At 38.5% G+C, this 27,278-nt stretch overlaps 1 protein-coding gene across 1 annotated transcript in view; it reads right to left on the minus strand.

The window, feature by feature from the left end:
* Positions 1-237: 237 nt before the first annotated feature.
* Positions 238-27,278, minus strand: part of HEXO1 (beta-hexosaminidase 1) — a 163,773-nt gene continuing 136,732 nt past the window's right edge. Inside the window, exons 13-16 of the mRNA XM_089789825.1 lie at positions 4,116-4,214; positions 3,930-3,989; positions 3,500-3,750; positions 238-667 (exon numbers count right to left, since the gene is read on the minus strand). Of these exons, the coding sequence (XP_089645951.1) occupies positions 498-667; positions 3,500-3,750; positions 3,930-3,989; positions 4,116-4,214 (580 nt within the window). The 3' untranslated portion in view covers positions 238-497. The remainder of the gene's footprint in view (positions 668-3,499; positions 3,751-3,929; positions 3,990-4,115; positions 4,215-27,278) is intronic.

Below are 27,278 nucleotides of genomic sequence, written 5' to 3' on the forward strand. Positions count from 1 at the left end.
ACTTTGATAAGACATATATTTAGATTTGATAGCTCGCTGGACATGAATTCCATAGGCAATAGTTTATTTTTGATGATGCTGCTGATGGTTAGGTTTTGATGTTTTGATGTTCATAGTTGGCTTTTAATGTGCCGCTACTGTCTATCCTGTTAACTATACGCCCTCTAGGCTATTATGTATTGGGACAGCACCCTGGTTCTGCCGCTTTTAATATCAAAAACATGTATTAGAATAAAATAATAAAATATCAAACTTAAATGCATATAAATCAATTACTAATCAACATTCCAAGAGACATCGTACTCCAATTAACTGAATTTTACAATTTGCTATGTTCACAATGTAGCTTGAGTGGGAGACAAAACTCATATGAAGCATTATCCCACTTTCAACAACAAGACAACCTTGTTGAGAAAGTATACCACAACTAAAGTTTTTCCCTTTGAAACCAATGCAAAGCTAACTTAGAATATCACTAAGGGAAACCCAAGCTCAAATTACTGCATAAAACAGGAGCCAAAACCACTAGGTGGCTCTCTAGCCAATTTATTTCTCACTGGAGCAGCAGGGATGCCACGTTGGTTAAGTAGACATCTGAAATATTCTAATCTTGGTAAGACAGTGACCAAGCCACTAGAAGTATCCTCTGTGCTGCTCCATAAGCGTTCTGCAACAATAATCAAAACAGAAATGAAGCTCTTCTAAATGGTAATAGTACTACAAACTGACTAAGAGGTTTTAACTTTTTATCCATAGCCATGCAAGTAATGCAAGAGGAATTCCGGTGAAATAAAAAAGGAACTCAACAATGACAGATAAAAAACCATAAGCATGGAAGGATGAATCCTTGAAATAAAACCTTATATATTGCCCCTCACAAAAGGCACTTAAGTCTTCACATCTTATTTATTTAGCATATAGACAGAAACAAATTTAGATGCTTTGCTATCAGATCTAACACAATCACCTATCCACTACAGTAAAAACTCCAGATGAAAAGACACAGCAAGTGATCTGCTCTCCATAAGTTATGATCCAATAGTTCTTATGCATCGGGTAAACGTCTTCTATACACTGGTGCAACAAATTTTGGGACTTCAATTTTCCAAATGTCTCACAGATAACTTGCTAGAAGGCATGGCAATGAAAATGAGATTTTTTTTGACAGTAAACAGAAAATAGAATCACTGGAAAGTGGGTAGTTTATTACAATAGAAATCAGCACATGACAACCAATAGGGGAAATTATCCATAATCTCTTTCTCAATGTACAAGTACATACAGATACTCACAGCTGTGTTAATATTTTTCTGTGGATGTTATTTCCTATTACTTACAGTTCATTTTTACTGCATAAGCCTGCCTATTCAAATAGAAAACAGGTTTTTTCATCATTTTTTGTTTAAGATGATCATTATTTCGTTTTGTTCCCAGAGTAAAATAAAATTGGCAAAGTTCAGCTATAGCGGGATACAGAGATGAGTATCATCTTTTGTTTGATGTTTTTTCTAATGTAGACCAGATTTTACCATAAATATGCAGTTGTTTTTTAAAAGACATTTGATGGCTTTGGTTTTGCAACCTCTTTTTTTAAGGCTTTTCTTTATATGACAACAAAAGGTATTTTTGAATACATCATGAATGAGAGACAAAATCTCATTTGCTTATGGAATCGAAAGCTGACTTATTTCATTTTGATGATACTATGATTCTGGAATCTGAAAACATACTAAGAAACATGCTAAAACACATTTCAAATTTATATATCTAAAATTCATGAATGGCGCTTTGGCATAAACACTTAGGTTTCCTGCTGAAAGAAATAGCCAGTTTATCTGAATCAGTTTGGAGACCCATCACATAATGATTGAGTTTTAAGGTCTTTGCATTCTTATGTATATAATAAGTTAAAGACATGGTAAACTAGTTGACCTGTTAACTACAAAACCTAACTCCAGTGATGAAGGTCAAAAGGTACTTAAATAAAACAAGTTTTGCAATAGTAATACTAAGATTTTAATGCTAAGGTTCAATTGGAGCTTTCATACATCTTGTTAACTGTCTTCACCACCTTCAAGATCTAGGTAGCTTGCATAATCATGCCAAAGATGCAAGTGTCTCTGGGTTCTCCTTTACGAGACTCCACTATTTCTATGTCTATGTCTATGTCTAAGTCTATGTCGGCATAAAATGAAGTAGATTTGCAAACACGGGAGGCTGCAAAGCAAAATATTGGCATGTGCCTTGCATCATTGACTACTGCTGCTAATGTCAGGAATTAATGGGAGAATACCCTTGTTCCTCCTAACCCACCCTTTCATGAGAGATGGCATTTTAAGCCTTACCTATTAATGATCTTGAGAACAATCAAAAAGGTAGTTACAGTGCTGTCTTACGTCTTGACTAGGACAGCCTTTTAGATAAATAAAATAAACTATAATTGAAAATTAGCCTTTGCAGATTAAGGGAAGTGACTCAGTTACAACTTGTATCTGTGACATTCAAAGTATATAAATGACAGTATTAAATATTACCAATCTGGGATTCTGGAGTACCAAAAAGTTTTACTTCATCATAACAATTAAGTGATTTGTCGGTGGTTATAGAAGAAAAAGGTCCTGCTTTCTCTTTCTGACCTCTACTATCTTATAGCGAGTTCACTCTTGTTTACATTTTCGTTAATTAAACTTCACAATTTCTAGGAACGGCCCAACTTAATTGATATTTTTATTGGCGACCATTGGTTTTTATCACACTTAAACCTATTAAAAAATAGTTCTAACTTCTAACTTCTAACTATTTGTACATAGATAACTAGGATAGCTTGTTGAATGGTTCTGTAGAATATGATCTCCTTCCCATTTTCAACACATTATTCCACAGCTCAGACAGGAACTGTAAATAACCTTTGGTGTGCTACATGATAAACCAAAATTAATCAGCTAAAAAAGCAATAGAAAACTGATAACTGTATTAACATAAGAATATGTGCATATAGGATGAAATGATAATTCTTGAAACAAGGTAGCTGTGCAAGAATTCATATTAATTTAGGTTCATTCAACTATTTTTTACCAGAATTAATGAGAACAACAATATTCGCAAGAAGATTGAATGAACTTCGCATTGTTCATATACATTAATCTGGGAAATTCACCTTCTACTGATTAGCTGGAAGACCAAAAATTAAAAGGCTCAATGCTCACAAGAATAATTAACATTAACTAAACAAGCAAGAGCCTACAACGCAACGGTAACTTGTGAGCCTCTCATGTGGGAGGTCTTGGGTTCAAATCTACTCAAATTTAACACATAATAACAATTAATTACAACAAATATTAATAACAATTAATCTAGGCTTTGGCCCATTACCGATAAAAAAAAAAACTAACATTAACCAAGTTTAAAGTCAAACATATGCATTACAAAGGTCATAAGCCAAATAACATAAAAGTTAAAAATATAGAAAAATACTTCAAGCCAGCTACAGTATTTATACCTGCAGCAGCTGCAGCACGAGGCCAAATTGTTTGCTGTACATCAGAAGCATCAGCAGTTTCACCCCACATGCAAACCTCCCCACCAATTACAAGTTTTTTTTGTGATGAAACATGGATTCCTTCCAGAGGATCACTTGAATAGACCTTTTCCCAAGGCACATCAAGATGGTCAAGGTACCATACACCTTGATTGCTAAAGATGCACTTGAACCCTTTACCAACAGCACGTGGACAAACACCTGAACCCAACCTAAAAAAAAAGGTAGGTATCGTAAACATGTATAGAATTTGCAGCTTCCTTTATCTAGTTCAATGCAGAAGGCTAATATATATGACATATGCAGTTAAAATTTACTAATGGCAAATTTCTCATGAAAAACATTTATTTTCTGTAGGTAAACGTTCACAGCAAAGAGATGGGGAATGTACCAGTTATGAATAACAGTCTTTGGATTAAGCTTTTCACTAAATGCATTAAATGTTTCCTCCCTGAAAAGGTTCACACACGTATTAAGAATAGTGAAGAGAGCATATTATTTCAGATGATCTTACTTTGCAAAACACCTCAAGGTAGAATATAAGTATGCAAACAAGGAAAATATAGCAAAAGAATACCAGTTGACAGGTGTCCATCCTAAATTAATTGCTAATTTCTGTGCTCGCAAAACAAAATATTGATATGCATCTTGTGCTGTCATGTTGTGTTCATCAAGCCTGCAGGGAAAATCAGAAGTTTTCATGAGAGGAGAAATAAAAACTCTGAGAATGAAGCATATTCTGAGATCCAAAACCATGGATCTGAAATTTATCAAAGCTTTCTTACAATTAGTTAAGGTACGCCAGCAACATCTGGCTTAAAGAGATACTCATCTAATGCCTCATGGTAAGTTTTCACAAGGAAATATCTTAACCTTTAGTTTATGATTATCCCAAGAAATGGTGGAATCAGCAATGTCCCTAGAAAATTTCATACAATGAAAGAGTACATAGTGTTTTCTTGATATGTGTATAATATTATCAAGAAAATACAGGGAAACTCTGGAGAGAGTATAATCATTGAGATTGCTCTGGAGATACCTATTTTGATACAGGAAAAAATGAAATCTTACTTCACTTCCTAAAGGGATTTATTACTGGGTTTCCAGTGATCCTTGCAGCTTATGGCTTGTATATATGCTTGAAGGTTCCATATCCTTAATGTAATGTGGTGATGTACCAGGTTGTATGATTGCTAAAACTCTTAAATTTTATGTTTCTGTCTTGCGTCCAATTGTCTTGTGTCATATAGCAGCTAATATCCTCTTGATTTGTCCCAATCGGAAAAAAAATTGCCCTACAACCTTCTTTAGCCATCTCTACCTTTCCCAATTTTGCATATAAATTATGTGATTGGATTTTGAGATCCTGACCAACATATTTTAGATGTTATTTCTGGTCATGCTTGGTATGTGTACACTGTATTTTTTCCACAAGTTGGATTCATCAATGGTTTACCAAATCATTATATGGTGCAGGTCCAAAGTGGCACACTTAATAGACCCAACTGGTCGAGTAAAGCCAATGTTATTGTTATTCAGCCATCATTTCAACTGGCTTTGATGTAAGATGTTTAGCCATACTTGAAAAAAAAACACCAAAAGCAGAAACTTGCCAAGGCTGGAAAAAAACTCTGCAAAAACTGGGTAACTTAAAAATTTGCTTAAACTTAATTAGAAATATTTTTTCTTTTTGCAAAATTCAATGAAATGCATCCAGTGAGTCAATAAATTGAGTACATAAAAGAAACAAGCTGAGTCTAGATTTATTTCATTGATTTAAATGCAAATTGGGTACAAAATGGCATTCTCAAGTGGCATGTTGATGGCTCGTATCCAGATAGTTCGAAGAAAAATTAAAATAAAAAATTGTTTTTTGTAAAACTAAAAGTATATACGTCAAAACATCTTACATTTCTTGTTCCCAGCACAACTAAAAACTAGGGGAGAGGTAGAACTAGAGTGTAATGTTCTAAAGGGCATAGTACCAAAACCAAACACCTACCTGTATGGTATCCACACAACACACCTTTTGCACAAGCCCCTGATTCCAAATAAATATCGAAGGATAGCACCAGAGGACGAAACTGAGGAGGAAGTCGCCCTAAGAAACTTACGTCTCAACAGCAAGAAGAGAGATGCCGTAACTTGAGAACACAAGGGAATTTCCACCGAAGTCAGGAAGGGTGGATTGAACATACCATTGAGGAACTAGCCAACTTGGTTATTTTAGAAACACTAGGAAGGCAGTTCGGGTGCAGAAACCCAGAAACCCCTGCACGACAAGAATTCCGTCACGATGAGATAAACAATCAAGAGTCTAGTCTAGCAGGAAGTGGTGTTCCATTGGGAAGTGGAGTTCCAACGGGAAGTGGTGTTCCATCGGGAAGTGGTGTTCCATCAGGAAGTGGGGTTCCATCCAGAAGTAAAGTTTCATCAGGAAGTGGAATTCCAGCGGGAAGTGGTGTTCCATCAAGGAGAGGAGTTCCAACAGGAAGTGGTGTTCCATCGGGAAGTGGGGTTCCATCCGGAAGTAAAGTTTCATTGGGAAGTGGAGTCCCAGTGGGAAGTGGTGTTCCATCGGGAAGTGGTGTTCCATCGAGAAGGGGTGTTTCATCGGGAAGTGGGGTTCCATCTGGTGGTGGTGTTCCCTCAAGAGGAGGGGTTCCATTGGGAAGGAGGCAACAAGGAAAGAGAATAGCATTAGATAAACAAAAATTGTCTAAATTCACAAGGGATGGATCAGAGCACCCTGCTCGCCATTGCAAAACCTGTATAACTATATGGCAAGCGAATGGGGAGAATGGTAGTAATGAATGGTTGAAGGCATTTCCTGCCACATTAAGAGGGATCGCCATAGATTGGTATGCAGACTTGGATGCTAGCAAGAAGAACACTTGGGATAACCTGCGTGGAGCATTTGAGGAGGAATTCAAATTGTTAAGAGATGATGATGAAATTGTCACAGAAATCTATAACACCAGGCAAGACAAGAAGGAATCGGTGAAGGCTTATACTAGGCGACTGAAGGAACTCATCAACAAATTGGACAATAAGCCTGCGGACAGGTTAAAGAAAAGATGGTTTATTGAAGGACTCACCTCGTCCTTAAGATAAAAAATGAAGATAGTCCCACCATCCACTTTTGGAGATGCTTGTAAGCGTGCCATGGACATTGAAAGTGAAAATAAAACCTCGAAGAGGAGACGGCATGGAAGCTCTAGTGAGAGTTCGGAGGAGAGTGAGGAAGAGTCAAAAACGATCCAAGCCTTGAGGAAGGACCTCAAACGGCTAATGAAGGAAGTAGTCGGAACTAAGGATGAGAAGAAGGAAGGTAAAGACCTATGGTGTACAGACTGCAAAAAAGAGGTTCATACCAAAGGAGCATGCCCGAGAAAGATGTTTTGCGAGATTTGCCAGATAGGGGGTAATGCAATCAAAGACTGCCCTCATAACCTAAAAACAAGGAACGCCCAGATACTATTTACTAGAGAACAGTCTACACCACCAACTCCCCCAAAGAACAATAATACAGAAGCTTCACCAAGGGGGTACAGGAATAACCGAAGAGGCAATGCCAATAGTATTAATAACAATAGCAACACAAACACACCCCGACGGGCAACCCAGTATGATTCTCGAGGATGACCCATGATCCAATGCCGAAGATGCAACGAATGGGGCCATTTTTCTCAAGAATGTCAAAACAGAAGGGGACAAAATGGATGAATGCTCTGCAAATGGTGTGGGCCTGGCAACCATGAGGATGCGAATTGCCCAAGGCAAAAAGGTGTGAACATGCTGGATATTGCAGGATCAGAAAGTGAGATACTTGCAATAACAAGGATGCAAGCTAAGAAAGCCGTGTATCCGGAGGTGACTATGGAAAAAGCAAGATTTGAGGAGGCAAAGCAAAACATCCAAAATGAGTCGAGAGGGGAAACAATAGCTAAGCCAGCCAAGACCCCTATGAGCAAGGGGGTACCCAACATCATAAGGAAAGTATTAGAAACTACCATTCCGGTCTCCATTGGGGAGTTACTAGACACTCTACCCCAATTACAAGTTGCATTGACACAGGGAACACTACCAACTCAACAGGATCCCCAAGTGGAACCAAAAACAGTGGAACAAGCGGAACCAGAAGCAGTAGAACAGGTAGAAAAAGAAGAAACTTCTGTGGAAAAGGAAGGAAATACCTTATTTACAATAGGACTAGGGAGAGCGCCAACAGTGGTAGAAATGGAGATCATGGGGTACAAACTCTCAAACACGATAATTGATGGAGGTTCCGAGGTGAATGTCCTATCGGAAGATACTTGGAAGGCGATTGGGAAACCTACCTTGTGGCCGCCCACATTCCAGCTTGTAGGAGCAGACCAACATTGCATCAAACCGATTAGCACCTTGATAGGGCAAAAGGTAATAATAGGAACCCAACAATTTGTTCTAGATTTTGTGGTTATTACTCTGGAAAAGAAAGGATATGATGCTTTATTAGGGAAAGGATGGCTAGTAGTAGCAAAGGCCAATCACAATTGGAAACGAAACACCCTCTCTATTGAATCAGAGGGAAGGAAGTACATCATAGATCTCAAGAACTAGTTAGTAAGTCAGGCCTTGGCATCAGACTCTGAAGGAGAAAACCATGAAGGGATGGAACTTGATGAGGAAGGGGTACTCAGACTAGGGGAATGCTCAGACGACGACACAAATTCCCTTAATGGATTATTCCACTGGCAAATGGGAGACTATGAAGCTTTCCACACAGAATGTAATATGTAACAAATACAAGACTATCAGTTGGAAGGAAGGTACCCCTAGGAGTACATGAAGTATAAAGAGAATGGGGCTGTAAAGTTATCTACTTTGGATAATAAACCTATCAAAGACCTCGTAAATGGGTCTAAGTTAAAAGTGTATGATAGACAGAATAAAGTGGCAATAAGAGAAAAAACTGAACCAAGTCCTTATAAAAAGACAAAGTTGCAAAACACTTCCCAAAACAGTATCCGAAGTGACAGAGAAGGGAGTGCCAGAGATGACATCCAAGAAATTGCAGAGTGTAGCCGAGAGGAAGAAGTTGCAGAGATTGCTATGACGGCTAGACGGGAGAAAAGTTTGGATGTACAGACAGTCGTACGAACAAAACAGAGGGGTGCCAAAGTAAGTTGTATGGCAGTTGGACATCAAAGCAATTCCATACGGGGGCCACAGAAAGTACGACATCAACGCATGAATTCCGTACAGCGAGAGGGAGTATGGTGTCACCACGGACGGGAACATGAAGTACGGCATTACCACGTACGAAAATCAATGGAAGTACGACAACCACAACTTGCATTCGTACAGCGTCAAGGTGAAAGCTTCTCATCCGTGCGCATACGGTAAGGGTGCAGACGAGGACATTCAGTGTCCGTACGGTAATCATTCACATCTGTATAGCATCACAGTCCAAGACTTTCAGCTGTACGACAATAGTGTGTATGAGGGAGTTTCGTACGACAAGGGAAGACACCCGTACGACAACAATCTGGAAGACCGCAGAAGGAGGTACGGCTGCAATGGCAGACAAAGGTACGACAAACACAGACATTCCTAGTACCTGAAAAATCCGTACGGCAATCGAGACATCCTGTGGAAGTTGGTTACAAGCAATCACATCATAGGAACGGTTGGTACAAGTGGCACATACAGGCAGTTAAAGAAGAAGCAATAAGGGAGATGGCAAAGGGCAAGGGTGAGACAGAAAAGGGTAGCAAAAGCATTGGCAGGTTGTGGCTGCCACCTCTCATCAATGGGAAGCAGAAAAAATGGCCATGGAAGAAGCCTACAAGATAGAGGAAGCTGATCCAACCCCAGGGATGTCCTCCCATCCCTCTTCTTGCAATCAATGTTCTTTTTTGTTGTTTTCATGTTCAGCAGTTGTCTGGAAGACGACTTCTTTTTTGGGGGTATAGATGTAGTCGGAGTATAGTAACAATTATGTTAGTACTTGTTATCAAGTTGGGTAGTTAGGTGGTAAGGAAATGCGTCGGTTGGTTTCCAACCAACCAACCCTTCTATAAGAACTTGGATGATTGTCAATGTACAGGTGTGGGTTTTCTGGTATTAATAAAAAAATCATTTCCTTGCCTACTGGATTGTGGTATTACTGGTATATTCTATGTTTTATGTATGTGTATATCAATTGTGTTATTTTGTATCTATGAACTTGAGTGATATTACCACTCTACAGTGGCCCTCAAACAATCCGTCATCAAACCATTTTCCCATTGCAAAGCTCCACGATATCAAACCAAGCGCAGATGTTGATGGTTGTATTCACTAAAAGCTTGATGCCACACCATGACTATGAGCGCCACCTACAAAACCCAAACAAGCTTTCACTGGTCCACTCTGATATAAACAATGCCTTGCCCACAATTGTCAAAAAGGTTGTCATGATCCCTTGAAGTTTCCTTGTCATCTTCAACAAGTGTTGGTCCCTAATGCTGAGAGTTATATGGTACCAAACTATGACTGATCTGCATCTGCAACTATAAAGCTTGCTCATTCATGCGTGTGCCACACCCCTTTCGAACTCCTTTATTTCTCTATGGTTTTGTGATGCCTTGAGTGGTTTTTAGTTGTTTAAACAATGGTTTTTATGCCCTAAATTGTTTTAGGAAGAAACAATGGTTTCCATTACGTGAACTATTTAGATGGTGAATTGTTTATTTCTTATGGAATACGACTTTATTAATCTCGATGATGTGAATGTAAATGCAAGATATAAGCTATTGATGATTTATCATAAGTTATAACATGATTTTGGACTATCTCTTCTGGATTGGACGCAAGATTATTATAACCCACTGTAGAAGGGGGGAAAGCTAAGTTGCCGATTTGGATATGGGGATGGGTTTGGGTACGAGAATCTGATTCATGAATTCATGATTATTTTTCCATTATGATTCGAATGGATTGTGTGTGTGTGTATAGTGTGCAGTTATTGCAAGTTTGGCATGTGGGTCCTTAGGGATCTATGCTGATTCACTAGGATTCTCTTGGGTCCATGTGAGTTCCTGTCGGATTCTCCCAGGTCTGTGAGGATTCGTGTCAGATTCGTACCAGGGTTTGGATTTGACCTGTGGGTTCATGTAGAACGGCAGATTGTGAATCCTAACGAATCCATAAGATCAAATCCAACACTTGCGCGAATCCAATACGTATTGGTTAGTGAATCTTGACCTGATACGGACCAAGATCCAATCCACAGGCCAAATGCATGAATCCAGTAACATAGGGGAAAAGGTATCACCGGGAAAGGGGAATGATGAGTGGTGTTGTTCAAAAGAAAAATTTACAAAGGACTAGTAAGTCTGACATCAAAATATTAGTGAACCTAGATGGCTAGGGATTAAATAGGTCCTAGAAACTTGGTTCTTTGACAGCTTGTCACTAGGAAGAGCATAGACCTTGGTTGTAGCCTATCACGCTAATCATGTCTCATTGTTCGTCTTCAGGCCTTGGATTATTTGAGGCAAGGGTAAAATATAAATTCAAAATATGTAATTCAATTATTTTCAACTATTCAATTTATGATTGGTTGAGTTAGATTCAAAAATACACATACAAAAATATAATTTTTTAGATATTTATTAATATTCAATTTAATAATATAAATTTAAAAAGTCATAACTAAAGAACATATCCACCTTAATATTTTTAATAACAATGTTATATTTTGTATCTTGTGTAATCTTATTGAAGACTATGGAAATTTAGTCTTGGTCTATTAAATTCCTACTAAAGTTTACAAATCCCTTCATATATTTCGAATGCATAGAAAGTGATTAGTGTCGGCAAGGAAGCTGTGTTTGGAATTTTATTAAATCTGGAACCTTAGCAACGTAGCATAAATTTCCCATTTTTCACATGATGGCTAGTGCCGGATTCACTGCGCCGAATCACACCATCAAACGGTGGAGAATGGTGGAGTCGAGCATGCAGCTGAAGGGAGTTGGGAAGGGAAGCATACGTTGGCGGAAGGGTGAGGAGAAATGATTATTATTTCCTTGCTTACGAAACAAGAACTTGGCTGGCAAATACAAAACCATATGCGGTCTTGCTCGTGCAAAAATTGGCTTGCTGGTTCTTGGAACATTTCTCTCTTGTCCTTTCAAATGAAGTATCATCGGGTAAAGCTCAGGAGTTGGTAGCAGATAGAGTGTGAATTTGGTTTGAAGGAAAGCTAAGGGTCGTCTCATCGCTTACAGCTTGTAAAGACTCTCTAAATGCTCATCCAGCCCAACTGCATTTGATAGAAAGGTGCCTCAAATCTTAACTCTTCTTCTTAGCAAATTTCTTGTGAGTTGTTACCTACGTGAGCTTTGAATATGAACAGTCGGGTATTGTTGTAGAAGGAATATTAGAGTTCACTACTTTTATTTAAGACTTCTGATGTAAATGTGTTCATAGCTACTATACATGCTGATTACCATAACTAGGCTCTTACTTGAATGCTGGCATAGAGTTTAGCAGCTTGGAAAAGATGTTAGTTAATAGGAAGGCTTTTATGGTTGAAGAAGCTAGAAAGATTAGGATAGAATTAATCTGTCATTTTGCTTATGAAACCTCAGCTTGACAGGGATGCATACTAGATAATTTTGAGATGACTGAATTTATTTAACGAAAGTTACATTCATATCTAAATAACGCTTAGAGTACAGGAATGAGTGTGAAGGGAACTTTTAAAGAGATTTATTTATGTTTGAGAGCATTTTCTCGTACCTACAGTGACTTCTAATCTTTGTACATTCAGCTCTAGAAACACATGTTAAGAGAGAACTTCTTCCATAGTCACTGTTAACTGTGAGATTATTTCTCAGTTCCTAATTTTGCTTTGGAATCCTTTTCCTCCAATTCTGTGAACTGTTAAATGCAGCTGTCATATGGCTGGTCAGCTTCTCTCGAGTCTAAGGGGAAATTAAGATTTCCTTTGAGTTAAATTTCTGAAGTTAATTTACCGATATCCACAGGGAACTAATACTCTGTTAGCTGTTGGATAAATAACTTACTTGGGAGCAGTGTATCAAACCATAAATGGTGACAAATTGAAAGAATTCAGAAACACTTCATCACAACTAATCTCAAAATCAAATCAACAGTTCCATACGAGATTATTTTAGCGGAGGTGGGCATGTTCCCGGTGGAGACCTCGGCAATTGTTAGATTGTTGAGCTATCTTGAAAAAGTGAGTAAAATGGATACACATCGCTGGCCTAGTAGGGGGGTTGACGGAAAACTGGCTCAACGGAAGAAGACATGGAAGAAACAAAATGATAAATGGTTCAACAAGTGGAATATTGCAATAATTTGGAAATAAAAAAATGGGTAGCAGAAAAAATCAGATCTGCCATGTGGGCAAACCAGTTAGGTAGAAAAAGAGCCTATTACGTCAAAGAATTTAATCCCACATGCAAAAATGATGACAAAGAGTATTTAGGAGCTGAGATCAAAAGAAAGGCAAAAATCCTAATCACCCAACTGAGATCGGGTTCACACGATTTGAGATGTGAAACTAGTAAATGGAAGGTCCCTAAGGTAGAGTAGGAGGACAGAATTTGTAGATTTTGCAACGAGGGTGTGGTAGAAATGGAGTGGCACTATTTGAAGGATTGTACAGCATACGAGGACATTTGCAACCAGCACAAAAAACTTTAAAAGTGAACAACATAAAAGACCTTTTTGAAGGACCAAGACTCCTCAAGGTGACCATTCTACTTATGCAGATTCACAACAAAAGAGACAGTCTGGAGAAATCACATCACATTGACTAGGAGTTTTATGTGGGTCCCTTAGGCTTATGGCATCGTGGACGTCATTAAAAATCTTTCATTCATTCATTCATATCCAAGGGTGTGTGGCTTTTAGTCTAATTTGGTACCTTGGAATGGTAGATTCAATAAGGAAGTCATTGGGTGAATTTTGAAACAAACATACGCATGCAAAACCATTATTGAAGATAACTTAGACTATTATGGCTAGATGGATCAACTGAACCTAGAACCAGTCCTATTATGAGAAGATAATAAAACAAAGTTAGTGAACCAAGCAAATGCCAAAAGGTTGCAAATATTGACTCGAGTGATTTTGAACAGTAACCTTGAATTATCACTAATATAATATGCTGAAGAGTTCTAATCTTTCTAATTTAATAAGTGTATCACAACAGACATTTGGATACTAGCGCAATCTGTAAATTCCTAGAACTGCTTGGATTTGTTGTAAGTCAACCCTAGGGGATTAAGGGTTTACAAAAGAGGAATCTTAGGAGAAAGACCAAGCTGGTCAGGAACCATGTGCAAGTGGGTTAGGGTGAGATTTTGACTCCAATTGATAGAATCCTTGATCAAGGTACACTAATTAGATGCTAGTCAAATTAAGAACAAAGGATACATTTGTAGTTAGATGTTGTACCAAGTTAACAGTAGCTTTAGGGTACAATCAACTAGATTTTTAGGTCTTCTTACATCAGTTCCCAGCTATTTGACACAACCCTTCACAATCCCTTGCGAAGGGTTGGGCTCAATTCTAATAGGAAGTGAGCAAGGGGGATTGAGTCACGACCCATGGTTGGGTGGATAAATGCCCTAATGATGTTTTTTCCCCTTTCATGTAGTATCCCAAACTCGAGGAGCAATGGAAGTGACTTGACGCAGGCAAGGTAAGAATTACTAGGGCCCAAAGGCTCACCCAGCTATCCAAACCACCCTACAAGAGTCAACACAACGGAAACGGACACAAAGAACAGCAACCAAAGGAGGAAGAAGAGTGAATTACTTATATTGATTCATCAAGATATCTTCTTACATGCCCAGCTGTAAGGCCTTCTGGGTTACGGCCAATTACAAATACATTCACATTCAAAGATCCAACTGCAAATTCGCACTTTTAGTTCTACTCCCTAATTGCTCTCTCTGAAACATCTTCTCCCAAAAACTTCTTCTCTCCAAAACTTCTTCTCTCCAAAACTTGCTTAATTCTAAGCCTGAACATTCTATTTATACTTGCTAAAATGGCTTATAGATCATTCTAGAATCATTACATAAGAGGAAGGCTGACCCAACAATGGTCTGGACTCATCCCAAGAAAAGATCTAAACATAAATGTTACGAATGAAATAAATCCTGCAAGTTGGCTCGCAAAATCACGTCCAAATACTGACACTCGGCTTACACTGGGTAACTCAGCACATGAAGAAACACTCAGAATGCACTGAGTAACTCAGCACATGAAGAAACACTCGGCATGCACTGGGTAACTCAGCACATGAAGAAACACTCGGCATACACTGGGTAACTCGGCACATGAAGAAACACTTGGCATACATTGAGTAACTCGGCACATGAAGAATCAGTCGGCATACACTGGGTAACTCGACGCATGAAGGAATACTACAGTAACTCGGCACATGAAGGAATTGCTACAATAACTCGACACATGAAGTAAACAGGGTTACTAGGCACATGAAGAAAACAGGGTTACTAGGCACACGAAGAAAACAGGATTGTTAGGCACATGAAGGACTGCTAGGCACATGAAGGAACTACTAGGTGAACAAAATGAGCAGGATAACAAGGCAACCTAGGATGCTCCTGCATTATGACTGGCCAAAATGCAAAATAAGTGTGGAGAGTGGAGCCAATAGTGTGAAAGTTGGGAACAGTAGTTCAAAAAATCACAGAATACTCCCAAGGTATATCAAATTATGTATTAAACACATGTGTTTTAACCAAGTGAGTGCATATAACAAAATATTTGTAAACTTACACACAATGATATTAGGAAGTGCAAGCAATAGATATATCTTCAATATAACCGAATGTGAATCAACATAATAATGGAACCTGGATTTTGGGCGTGAGGAAGTTTTTTGACCACATGATCCCTTCCTAGTGATCCATGTTCCGACTGCCCTTACACCAGTAGACAACCCAACCTTCCTAGAAGAGCTTGTTTTATCCCTCAACTGAGATGTGGTCTGGTATACTGTTGCCAAGGCCCCTTAGTGCACTCTAAAATCAATTGCCAATCACCATACGGCTCTGTTACACTGCCTGTGGGTGACACAGAGTCAATGCCTTCTGCAAACGTATTCATGTGCTCCTCTCAACTAATCAACATGTCCAAATTGAGGGAAGATGGATGTTTGCTATCACTCGAGAACTCGATCCAAATCGGGTACTAATATAACCGACATATACACTCCCAATGTACCTTACTAACCCTGCATTTCATACTACCAACCCTAAATTGATACAACAGTGAATACTACCTCCAGTGACGTCTTAGTTACTCAAAATGATTGCTAACTGATCCCTATGTAATGGGCACCCCTGGATGTCCCAAAAAACTAAACCAAATTGCTGAAAGGAATTATGTCAAACAGTTTGCATTCAACCTCTTATTTCTCTGTTTAATGTTTTAAACCCCTAATAACTCCGGAAATCAAATGTTTATTTGTTTGTTGTGTTTTGTGCATGGAATTGGTATCATACAACATAAACAAGAAAGAAACTACAATAATATGCAAAGTGGAAATGAACTGCTGCTAATAAAATGTTATTTTCAGAATTCATAAAACCAAATACATGGCAAATTTATCAACTCACTAATTACTTACAGTAGTATTGACATAATACTCCAGCCCATGCTTTCGAACTTGCTGCTACAGTGCTTTGTCCTTCAATCAATCCACTACCTTCGTAATATCATTCTCTCAAAGCGGCATAAGCGTCGAAAAAGTAGTGAAGAAGATATGAGCAAAATACCAAATCTGCCTGTCGCTGGAAATGCAACTAAATTGCCTGATAATGAAGTCAATAACAAAAAATTCCAAAGGCCAAACCCCAAGGGAATGACGTCTAGAATGTTACAAGAGAGGATAGATGTCCTCAAATGCCAAGAACGGAGCTGCAACTCACACACCAATTTCTTCTCATATTCAACTTGGCGAATGAAGCCACAAATGCTTCCTTTTATTCTATTTCCAAGGGTCTGCTCAACTCATATGGGCAATGTGGGATAAAAGATGTGTAGTATATAAAACATATATTAAAATACCCCTTATGTCTCCCTTGGGTACACATCCCCATAAAATAAATATTAAAGTAACACTTTAATATTTTACAATTAAATTAGACGTTACTTTAATAAAACTTCAGGCATTAAAATGTATTAGCAATCGGACTTCGAATAATGCGAGTGATAGCTCATCGGAAAGCTCTCACCGAGGAGTATCAAATCCAATCACCAAAATTGACCTGCACTGTGTCCTGCCGACTTACTAAAAATAGTATGCCAGAAACTGAGTAAATCAACTTCGTTTTGGCCCAAACTGGAAATGACTAGGCCAAAACACTCCAAGATCCCATTAAACCCTTCATTAGCCCTCGGGACCATGTAGAACAAGGCTAACGCACACACACTTGGTCAACTGCTAAAATGGGGACATTACACCCTAGTGTCCAAACATATTTGCGAATAGATAACGTGATTACTTCCCAGTTATGACCAAGGCTTCCAAATGCTTAGAAACATTAGCAGACTTACTTCTGGATATGAAGCCAACTGAAGCTCGATTTATCTTGCCAACTACCTACCTGACTCGGGGCAAAACTTTCAATGAGATGCTCGAGCTACGTCCAACTTCTCAACTGTCTTGAGGGATTTTGTCCTCAAAAGTAACCAGTCACATTTAAGCAGCCTTTCATTTGCATAATATTATATTTCATGGTGACAATCCCAAGGAAGCTCATTGCTTTTATAACCTCAATATGAGGGCAAGTACATATAACTAGGCAATGTGGGATAAAGGCCATTTTCGTCTTCTAGACACTTAGGTTACTTTTGTTATAAAATGACTTTAAGTAATAAAGTAACTTTATAAATCTGCTTTATAAAATAAAGTGACTTGACTATAGAAAAGCTCATCCACTTAAATATTTCCGTAATGAAACCAAATAAACTCCTACAACTGGTTGACATCCTCAAGATTAATGTCATGAGCCTATCTGGATGGGGAGATAGACCAACAAGGCGCCAATAAGGCCTAACGCGGAGAAGGGGACATTACAGTCCTCCCTTCCCAGGATTGCTTGCCCTCAAGCAATCTCAATGCTAAATGTTGCAGGATTGATTCATCCTACCAAGTAGTGTCTTCATATGGCAAATTTTTCCAGCGGACTAAATACTTCCTGATGGATTTGTTATGCAACTTCCTCTTCTTGACTCAATCACCTTGGCTGGAACCAAAACTAGTTTCCCTTCTTCATCAGGTGGGGGTAATCCAACAGAAGGCACTACACACTGACCAATTGCCTTCTTGAGGCAAAACACGTGAAAAACATTATGGATTCTACTATCATCTGGCAAATCCAGCTCATAAGCAACCTCTCCAACCTTCCTAGTACTGCGATAGGGACCATAAAATCTACGCTGAAGCATCTCGGATCTGCTCTTCTTCAAGGAACTCTGCCTATAAGGTTGGAGACAAAGGTAAACCATGTCGCCCAACTCAAAACTTCGTTCTGTCTGGTGGCGAACAGCGTACATCTTCTACTGATTCTAAACCTATAGGGTATTCTCCCGAAGAGATAGAAGGATGTCCTGCTGATCCTCTATCCAATCTCCAACCAATGGTGCTCTATTGTCTTGTAAGGCTAGATCTATGAATAATAGAGATTCGCTACCATAGAGAGCACAAAATGGTGTCATCTGGATGGACATGTGGTAGGAGTTGTAACTATATTCCCCTAAATATAAGCATTTAACCCAAGCTCTTTGTTGCCCCGCTACATAGTTTCGAAGATAACCTCCACCCATTTGTTTACTATCTCAGTTTGCCCATTTGTTTGCGAGTGGTAATTCGTGCTAGGTGTCAATTTCATACCTGATTATTTAAATAATTCCTACGAAAAAGTGCTGAGAAATCTGCTATCCCTGTCACTCACAATGGCCCGAGGTCTACCATGTAGACAAAAAACCTCTCGAAAAAACAACTCAGCTACCTGAGAGACCGACCAATTTGTTGCTATAGCGTAGAAATGTGCAAACTTAGTCAATCTGTCCACAACCACAAAAATGGAATCTCTGCCTTGCACTCTCAGCAATCCTATAATGAAGTCCATGGAGATACTCTCCTATTTCTGTGCTAGAATAGGGAGGGGTTGTAATAATCCAGTCGGAAACTCATGCTCCGACTTCTTCAGCTGACAAGTCTAGCATTCTCTGACATGTTGAAGGATATCGTCCTTGAGGCCCTTCTATGAAAACCTTTCTCTAAGCTGCCTATAGGTTTTGAAGAAACCTAGGTGTTTGGCTGATGGTGCATCATGAAGAGTCTTCATAATTTTTTCCTTGAGCTTAGACTAGGGCACAAGATAGATCCTATCCTTATAAAAAGTCACATTATCAATTAGCTTGGACCTCCTGTCTTGGAGCTACCCATCCATGATTTGACAAGCTTGAGTATTCTTAGAATACTAAACTTCTCAACCAATAACTGGGACTTCCAATCTGTCAATATCTCTGAAATGGCACAACGCTCTATTATTGAAGGTCTCTTGGAAAGTGCATCAGCAACTATATTGTTTTTACCCTTGACATACTTGATGTCAAAATCATAAGCTTGAATCTTGCTGACACACTTTTGTTGTCTTTCATTGAGATCCTTCTGTTTTAAGAAATATTGCAAGCTGTTGTGGTCTGTCTAAACCATGAATTTACAACCCACCAAGTACTGTCTAAACTTGGTTAAGGTATGCATAATGGCTAGCATCTTCTTGTTGTAGGTGGAGTACAATCTCTCACTGTCCTTGAGCTTTCGGCTCTCATAAGCTATCGGATGCCTATCCTACATCAGAACTGTGCTAATTCCACTCCCTGAATCATCACATTCTAAGACAAAAGGGCGAGAGAAGTCGGGAAGTGCCAAAACCGAGCATGTGCTCATCACTTTCTTGAGCTTATCAAAGGTCACCTCTACATCATCCATCCACTTGAATGCCTCTTTCCATGTGAGATCAGTGAGGGAAGCTATTGTCTAAAAGAAGCCTCTAGTGAACTTCCTATAATAAGAGCAAAGAACAAGGAAGCCCCTCAAATCTAATGCGTTCCTCAGAGGTGGCCAATCAAGGATTGCTTGTATCTTTTCCTAGTGTAGCTTCACCCCGTTTGCACCAATCACGTGTCCAAAGTAAAGAATCTCAATCAATCCAAACTCACACTTTGATTCCTTCACAAACAATGAATGCTCCTCCATAATGCTAAGTACCTCATCTAAGTGCTACAAATGCTCCTCCCAAGTTCTGATGGATATCATCAAAGAATACCAACAGACTCTTGTGCAACTATTTTCTAAAAATATGGTTCATACATGACTGAAATGTGGTCGGTGCATTAGTGAGCCCAAATGGCATAAGCAAAAATTCATAGTGTCCATAGTGGCATTGGAAAGTTGTCTTATGCACATCCTCCTCACGAACCGTATCTGACGGTATCCAAATCTAAGATCTATCTTCGAAAAATAGATTGCCCCATGTAGTTTGTCTCATAGTTTGCAGACTCAGACTCGGAGAGTACTCGGCAAGCCCAAAATTTTCAACTCAGAAAGAATTCGGCATATTCTTAATAAAAACTCGGGGAAAACTCGGCAACTCAGAAAGTACTAAAATTTAAAATCTCTTAAAGAAACATATTTTTTGTAGAATACAATTATAAAATGTATTAAATTAGTAATTGACATTTCAATAGAGAAAATGTATAGTTTTATAGCACTAAAATGATGTGAAAAATGCATCTAATCCAATGTTTTCCCTGCATCAACATGTTCACCTACGTTTTTTAACGTCTATAAATACACGAGAGTTAAACTTGAGAGTACTTGCCCAGTAAAAAAACTTGAGAGTACTCGGCAACTCTGAGAGTACTCGGAGAGTTTGCAAACTATGGTTTGTCTAATAACTCATCAATGCGAGGAACAGGGTACCTATTCTTAATGGTCCTCTTATTGAGAGCTCGACAATCAATACACATGCGAAAAGTACCATCCTTCTTTACCAAAACTACTGAAGAAGCAAAAGGGTTGGAGCTAGCTCTGATGTGTCCCATGTCTAAGAGTTCCTTAATTGTCTTTTATATTTCCTCTTTATAATGCCTAGGATGATGATAAGGAGTGGTAATGATAAGTTTGGCGCCCTCCTCTAACTCAATGATATGCTCAAACCCTCTATCTAGGGGAATGCCTAGGGGTATGTCTTAAAAAACCCTCTCCTACTTATCAAGCACCAACTGAATGTCAACATGAAGTTGTTGTCTTGAACCTAATGTAGCCTTAGAGGAAATGAAACAATACACTGCCCACTCCATGTAACCATGCCTCATAATAGCCTCCATCCTATGAGCTGAAATCAATCTGGGTTCACCCTCTGGCATGGCCTTGAGAATCACCTGTCGGCCATCCTATAAGAATTCCAACTGCATCTTATCATAATCAACTATGTACCTGCAGACTCTCTGTAACCACTGTCTACCCAACATGGCGTCTAACCCATCCAAGTCAACTACATAAAAATCTGCCTCTAAAAGATAATCATCAAAGTGATTCAAGAGACCTGGCACTTTTCTTGTGCACCTTAATCTATCACCTCCTGCTACCCTAACTTCGAACTCGGGTATATCATCATCCTGTAACCTTATCTTTGATGCCCAGTGTGTGCTTATGAAATTATGTGATGCACCTATATCTAAAAGGCACACAATATGCTGCCCTCTAACTACACCCTTCAAGCGAAAGGGGTGACCCATGGGATCACTAGAAAGGGAAGCTATGATAGGAGATTGTCCCCGAGTGGATTCCTTCTTCGTCTCTTTAAGAGGTTGCTCCTCACTTTCTTCCTCCTAGCTGCCATCAACATCGCTGCCTCCTTGCTGCTCATCCTCCTCTTCCAAAGGAACTTCAACATAATGTATTTTCCGTTTGCCCAGGCACATATGATCTGGTATCCATGGCTCCCTACAAGTGAAGCATAGCTTCTTCTTCAACTCATTTTGTGTTTGAAAATCTAACCTTGGGGGGAAAGTCTTTTGATGATTCTTGTTCTTTTGGATTGAAGTGAACCCCTCATAAGGTTTCTTAGGAGGTTGTAGTATCAAAGAAGGTGAATCTAAATCATGTGCGATCTTAATAGCATCATCTAATGTGTTTGGTTTAAGGACCTTGACCAAACTTCTAAATTTGTCCTGTAAGCCCTCAGTGAACAACATTACCTTATGTTGTTCTATCATATCCGGAACCATAACTGAGATCCGCTAAAACTCATCAATGAAGTCATCTAGAGATCCACCCTATCACAATTATGTCAAATCTCTGTAGTAGACCTCAATGTCCTTCCTGTCAAAACAAGTGATCAGCTCAGAGCTGAAAGTCTCGTAAGATGTAATGAGACCATGATCCTGGGTGACCAGCCCATGATGCCACCAATTATATGCTACTCCCTCTAAATGTATTGTGGAAAATCTAATGGCTTTTGTCTCCAACATGGGCTTAAGTGTCAAATAGGTGTCTAGCTTGTGCATCCGAGCTCTAGCGGATGTCTTACTACTGCCATCAAAAGTGGGAAGGGATAACTTGTTCATGGCATGCTTCAAGTCCCTATTTTGTGCCTTAGGCTTCCTATCCTACTGTGGTCTCTTTGTCTCCCTTTTTTATTCATATATTGAAAAAAGGACAAATTATGTTTAATCGGATCAGGGAACAAATCCCATTCATTGTATATGGCCATAACATTATCCGAAAGTAAGCCTACTGCTGCAGGTTGGACTACCTCTTCCTCGACATTATTCTTAGCAAAAATGGGCATCAATGGCCTATGAGTGTTTCATGTGGTGGCCCTAACAGCACGAGACCACACTACCACCTCCACTGTGATGACTCGGTGCTTTCCTGTGTGTCGGAGCTAGCTGCTGCATAGCACCTGTAAGTTGTTGAAGTGCAGTAGCGATATAATTTTCTCCATCTCTAATAGCCCGCAAAGTTTCCCTCACTTCCCATTCCTATTCATTCGCATTGTGAGCCATTTGAGTGACCTGTACCTGTGCAATCTATTCAACATGTATGCTTGTCTCAAAGGTTAGCTCCTCATTAACTGAGTAATTTTCCTCAATATCAGTTTGGTCTAAAGATCTTGCCTGTTCGGGTCGAATGTGACAAATTATATGGTTTCCTATTCATGCCTATCTGACATTTTTCCTGTTTTAACCAGCGTGCAACTTCAATGATTTACCCACAAGTTGACAAGTCTTGTGGCTCTAATACCACTGTAGTATCCCAGACCTGAAGAGCAATGGAAGTGACTGACCAAAATGCAAAATAAGTGTGAAGAGTGGAGCCAACAGTATGAAAGTTGGGTATATTAGTTCAAAAAATCACAGAACACTCCCAAGGTATATCGAATTATGTATTAAACTTCATGTTTTTTAACCAAGTGAGTGTATATAACAAAATATTTGTAAACTACACACAATGATATTAGGAAGTGCAAGCAATAGATATATCTTCAATATAACCGAATGTGAATCAACATAATAATGGAACTTGGATTCTAGGCGTAAGGAAGTTTTCTGACCACATGACCCCTTCTGATGAATGTGAATCAACATAATAATGGAACTTGGATTCTGGGGGTGAGGAAGTTTGCTGACCACACAACCCCTTCCTGATGACCCGTGTTTTGACTGCCCTTACACCAATAGACAACCCAACCTTCCTGGAAGAGCTTGTTCGATCCCTCAGCTGAGACGTGGTCTGGTAGACCATTGTCGAGGCCCCTTATTGCACTCTGAAATTAGTTGCCAGTCACCATATGACTTTGTTACACTACCCGCAGATGACAGAGAGGCAATGCCTTCTGCAGACCTATTCACATGCTCCTCTCAACTAATCAGCATGTCCACGTTGAGGGAAGAAGACAGATGTTTGCTATCACTGGAGAACTCAATCTAAATCAAGTACTGATATAACCGACATATACACTCCCAATGCCACCTTATTGACCCTAAGTTTTCTACTACCAACCTTGAATTGATACAACAGTGAATACTACCTCCAGTGACGTCTCAGTTGCTCAAACTGATTGCTAACTGATCCCTAGTGTCCAAATGTATTTGAGAATAGATAACGTGATTACTTCCCAATTATGACCAAGGCTTCCAAATGCTTAGAAATGTTAGCAGACTTACTTCTAGATATGGAGCCAACTTAAGCTCAATTTATTTTGCCAACTTCCTACTTGACTCTAAGAAAAAATTTCAATGAGATGCTGGGGCTATGTCCAACTTCTCAACTGTCTCGAGGGGTTTTGTCCTCAAGAGTAACTAGTCACATTTAAGCAACCTTTCATTTGCATAATATTATATTTCATGGTGACAATCCCAAGGAAGCTTATTGCTTTTATAACCTAGATATGAGGGGAAGTACATATAACTAGGCAATGTGGGATAAAAGCCATTTTCGTCTTCTAGTCACTTACATTACTTTTGTTATAAAATGACTTTAAGTCATAAAGTAACTTTATAAATCCGCTTTATAAAAAATAAGGTGACTTAACTATAGAAAAGCTCATCCACTTAAATATTTACCCAATGAAACCAAATAAACTCCTGTGACTGGCTAGCATCCTCAAGATCAATGTCATTAGCCTATCCAGATGGGGAGATAGACCAACAAGGCGCCGGTAAGGCCTAGCACGGAGAAGGGGACATTATATTTCATGTCCTATGGAAAACAAAGTCTTTAAAGAACTATCAGACTCTATGTGAACTAGTAAGGTTCTCTTTTCCTTCTTGTCATTTCTAAATTTTTCTCAGCATATTGATGCAAAGTAAGAGTACTTTCTTAAAAATGAATTTGTTGTTACTTCTCAGAAATAAACTTGTTAGGTATTTTTTTATGTAAAAAGAAGAAAAAGTTTCCAAGCTCTTGACCTTTTATGTTTCTTCTATAAAGTGCTTAATTGTTATGTTAAACTTAATTTGAAATGAAAGTTAAAATTATAAGATTTTGACATACATGATCTTTTTGGATTCGATTGTGTATATAATTTTTAGCGTCGACGTTTCGGATCACACTCTGTGATTTTAACATTCTATTCTTGCATTCTCTCATCTTGATGATGGATCACAGAGTATGATTCAAAACATCGATGCTAAAAATTATATACACAATCGAATCCAAAAAGATCATGTATGTCAAAAATGGATTGTGGAAACTTAATAAAATTCATTATAAGATATTGTTCTCATTTTATTTGAAAACTAGTTGTTGCATATTTCCTAGATGTTTAGTCATTACAGCATGAACAGAAAAGCATTTTGACAAAATATACCACTATAATATTTCAAACAGGATTTTCTCCAATTTTCTCAAAACATAACACAGAATTTAAACAACAGATTTGCATGCAAATAATTCCTAATTCATTCAGCAAATACCATTATATATATGTTTTAAAAATATTATTGTTTTACAATCTCTAAGCAAAACAATGCAATATCCAATCTTAAACACAAAAACTACAACCAGATTGGTAATAAAAAACAAAGATTTAAGCAAAAGTGAGATACATGTGTGATATTTCGAACAAACAATGGGTTTTCGTCTACTACCTCTAAGCCTAAGGATTTTGTTGTTCTCACCTGCAATGTGCTCCAGGGAGATAGATACATCGGAAGTTCCTAGCAGGGAAATCTTTACCTATGTACTTTATGTACTTATTGTATTTGGCCTTATGGTCTCTTGTAAAGAAAATAGTTTCCTTATGTTTTACCTAATCTTCTTAAACATTATGTCAGATTATAATATCATGTCTCTACTTTTATTTATTTGAACATGTGGCATTAATTGATGATTGATATGTGTATTTTGTGCATTACATTAATTTAATAGTCTGGAGGTCCTTAAACCTCCAATGTGGACAAAGTTTTCGCTATTTGATCTCATTCTTGTTGAGCGGACAAGAATTAAAATAAGTGGGTTTGAAGAAAGTTCTTTTTCTTTGGATTCATATTCTTCCATGACAAGGATGGATCCAGCAGTGCAGAGGTTAGCAAATGAGTTTCTTGCCCTCAAAAAGCAAATGGCTACTGGTATATTTTTTGTTCCACATGATGACATACAAGGGAGACCTCTTCCAATTGTTGCTCGTAACCTTATTGGTGGGAATCAACAAAAGTTAAGTCCAACACCAACGAAGTTTTCTATTAAGGCGTCATCAATGAAAGCAGTAGTGAAGCATCCTGAATCCAAAGCTAGTGATCTTTCTATTCTTCTAGGAAAATGAAGCAGACATAGTTGGTGACTCTTATTTTTGGCTTATGCAGTCTCAAAAAGCTGTTAATGAAAAGCAAAAAGAGGAGAATCATTTTTCTGATGTTCAAGTGAATGAAAAGATGGACATGCATCAAAGTCCCAGTCAAGCTGCAAATAGTGCATCTTCATTTCAAGTTCACAAGCTTGAACGAGTATTGCATGAAAGGTCTACCCCAGAACTTGATGAGGATCTTATCATGAACATCATAGGGGAATTGATATTAAAGACAATTCTCCTATCTTGGAAATTTGTAACCAGAATGATACAGAAACAAGCAGCGAGGTAACTCAATCTGATCAGCCCAAGGTGCTAGTGATTGGTGAAACAATGATTCAAGTCGCACCAGTCAACAAGAACAATTCAGTCTTTGTTCAATTGTGGGAGTGTCCAATCAAACATCTTTGCCTAGTTGGAAGCCAATGGAAAAATAGATATTCCAGTTTTACATGAGCATGAAGATACAATTGAGGAAGAGGCTTAACAGTGCATTTGTACTTGAACAGGAACAACCTGAATTCATGGACCTACTTTGGGGAGCAGTATATATGATTCATCTCAAGAAGGTGAATTTAGTTCATCTCTTCCAGAGGTGTTACATCAAGCATTGACATTATTGCTCCAGTTGTTCATGGTTTATTTGTACAAAGTTGCTTGTGAGCACGCAAGGTACTGCAAGCTGCTGAAAAAAGGTAGCTATTTTACTGAACTGGTAAATGGTTTTGTCTAAAATGTTGCATTGTTGGCTAGTTTTAATTAGGTAGATTTTTTTTGCTTTCAATAAGTGTGATTGCATAAGTTTGTTTTGTTTTAACTAGGTTTTCTTTTTGTCAGTTGTGTCATCCTTTTTTTCATTTTGTGTTTTTTATGTTTGACTTTGTAACCTAATGGATACTAAGGCACTTGCAGATTCTAGCTACATCCTTGTTTTGTAAAAACAAACGAGCAACGTTCCCTAGTCAAAGCCAATTATTGTCCTCAATTTCATATTCGCAAAATTGGGGCAACCCTATGGGAATTTCGTAGGATAAACTCTCTAATGCATTTTCTCAGTTGTTCTATTTGATTTTGAGTTTGTTTTAACCCTTGGAATGTGGCATTTTCAATTCCGCTCATTTCGAGCTATCGTAGGCCTCAATCAAAGCTATATTTCAAGAGATAATGAGGAATTAAGTACACTACAAGTGGACTTTTTAAGCCTGACTGCATGTCCTCATTCCTTGTTTAAAATCTTGCGAAAGTGGGCCTTTTGTTGGTCATTACATGTTGTCTAGGGTATAATTTAATTGCAACATGGAATAAAACTCAATTTACGCATACTCGCATGAGGA

Source organism: Cupressus sempervirens, chromosome 1 (assembly GCF_028749045.1).
Source record: "Cupressus sempervirens isolate cs-2001-9-10 chromosome 1, ASM2874904v1, whole genome shotgun sequence".
Lineage (NCBI taxonomy): Eukaryota > Viridiplantae > Streptophyta > Pinopsida > Cupressales > Cupressaceae > Cupressus > Cupressus sempervirens.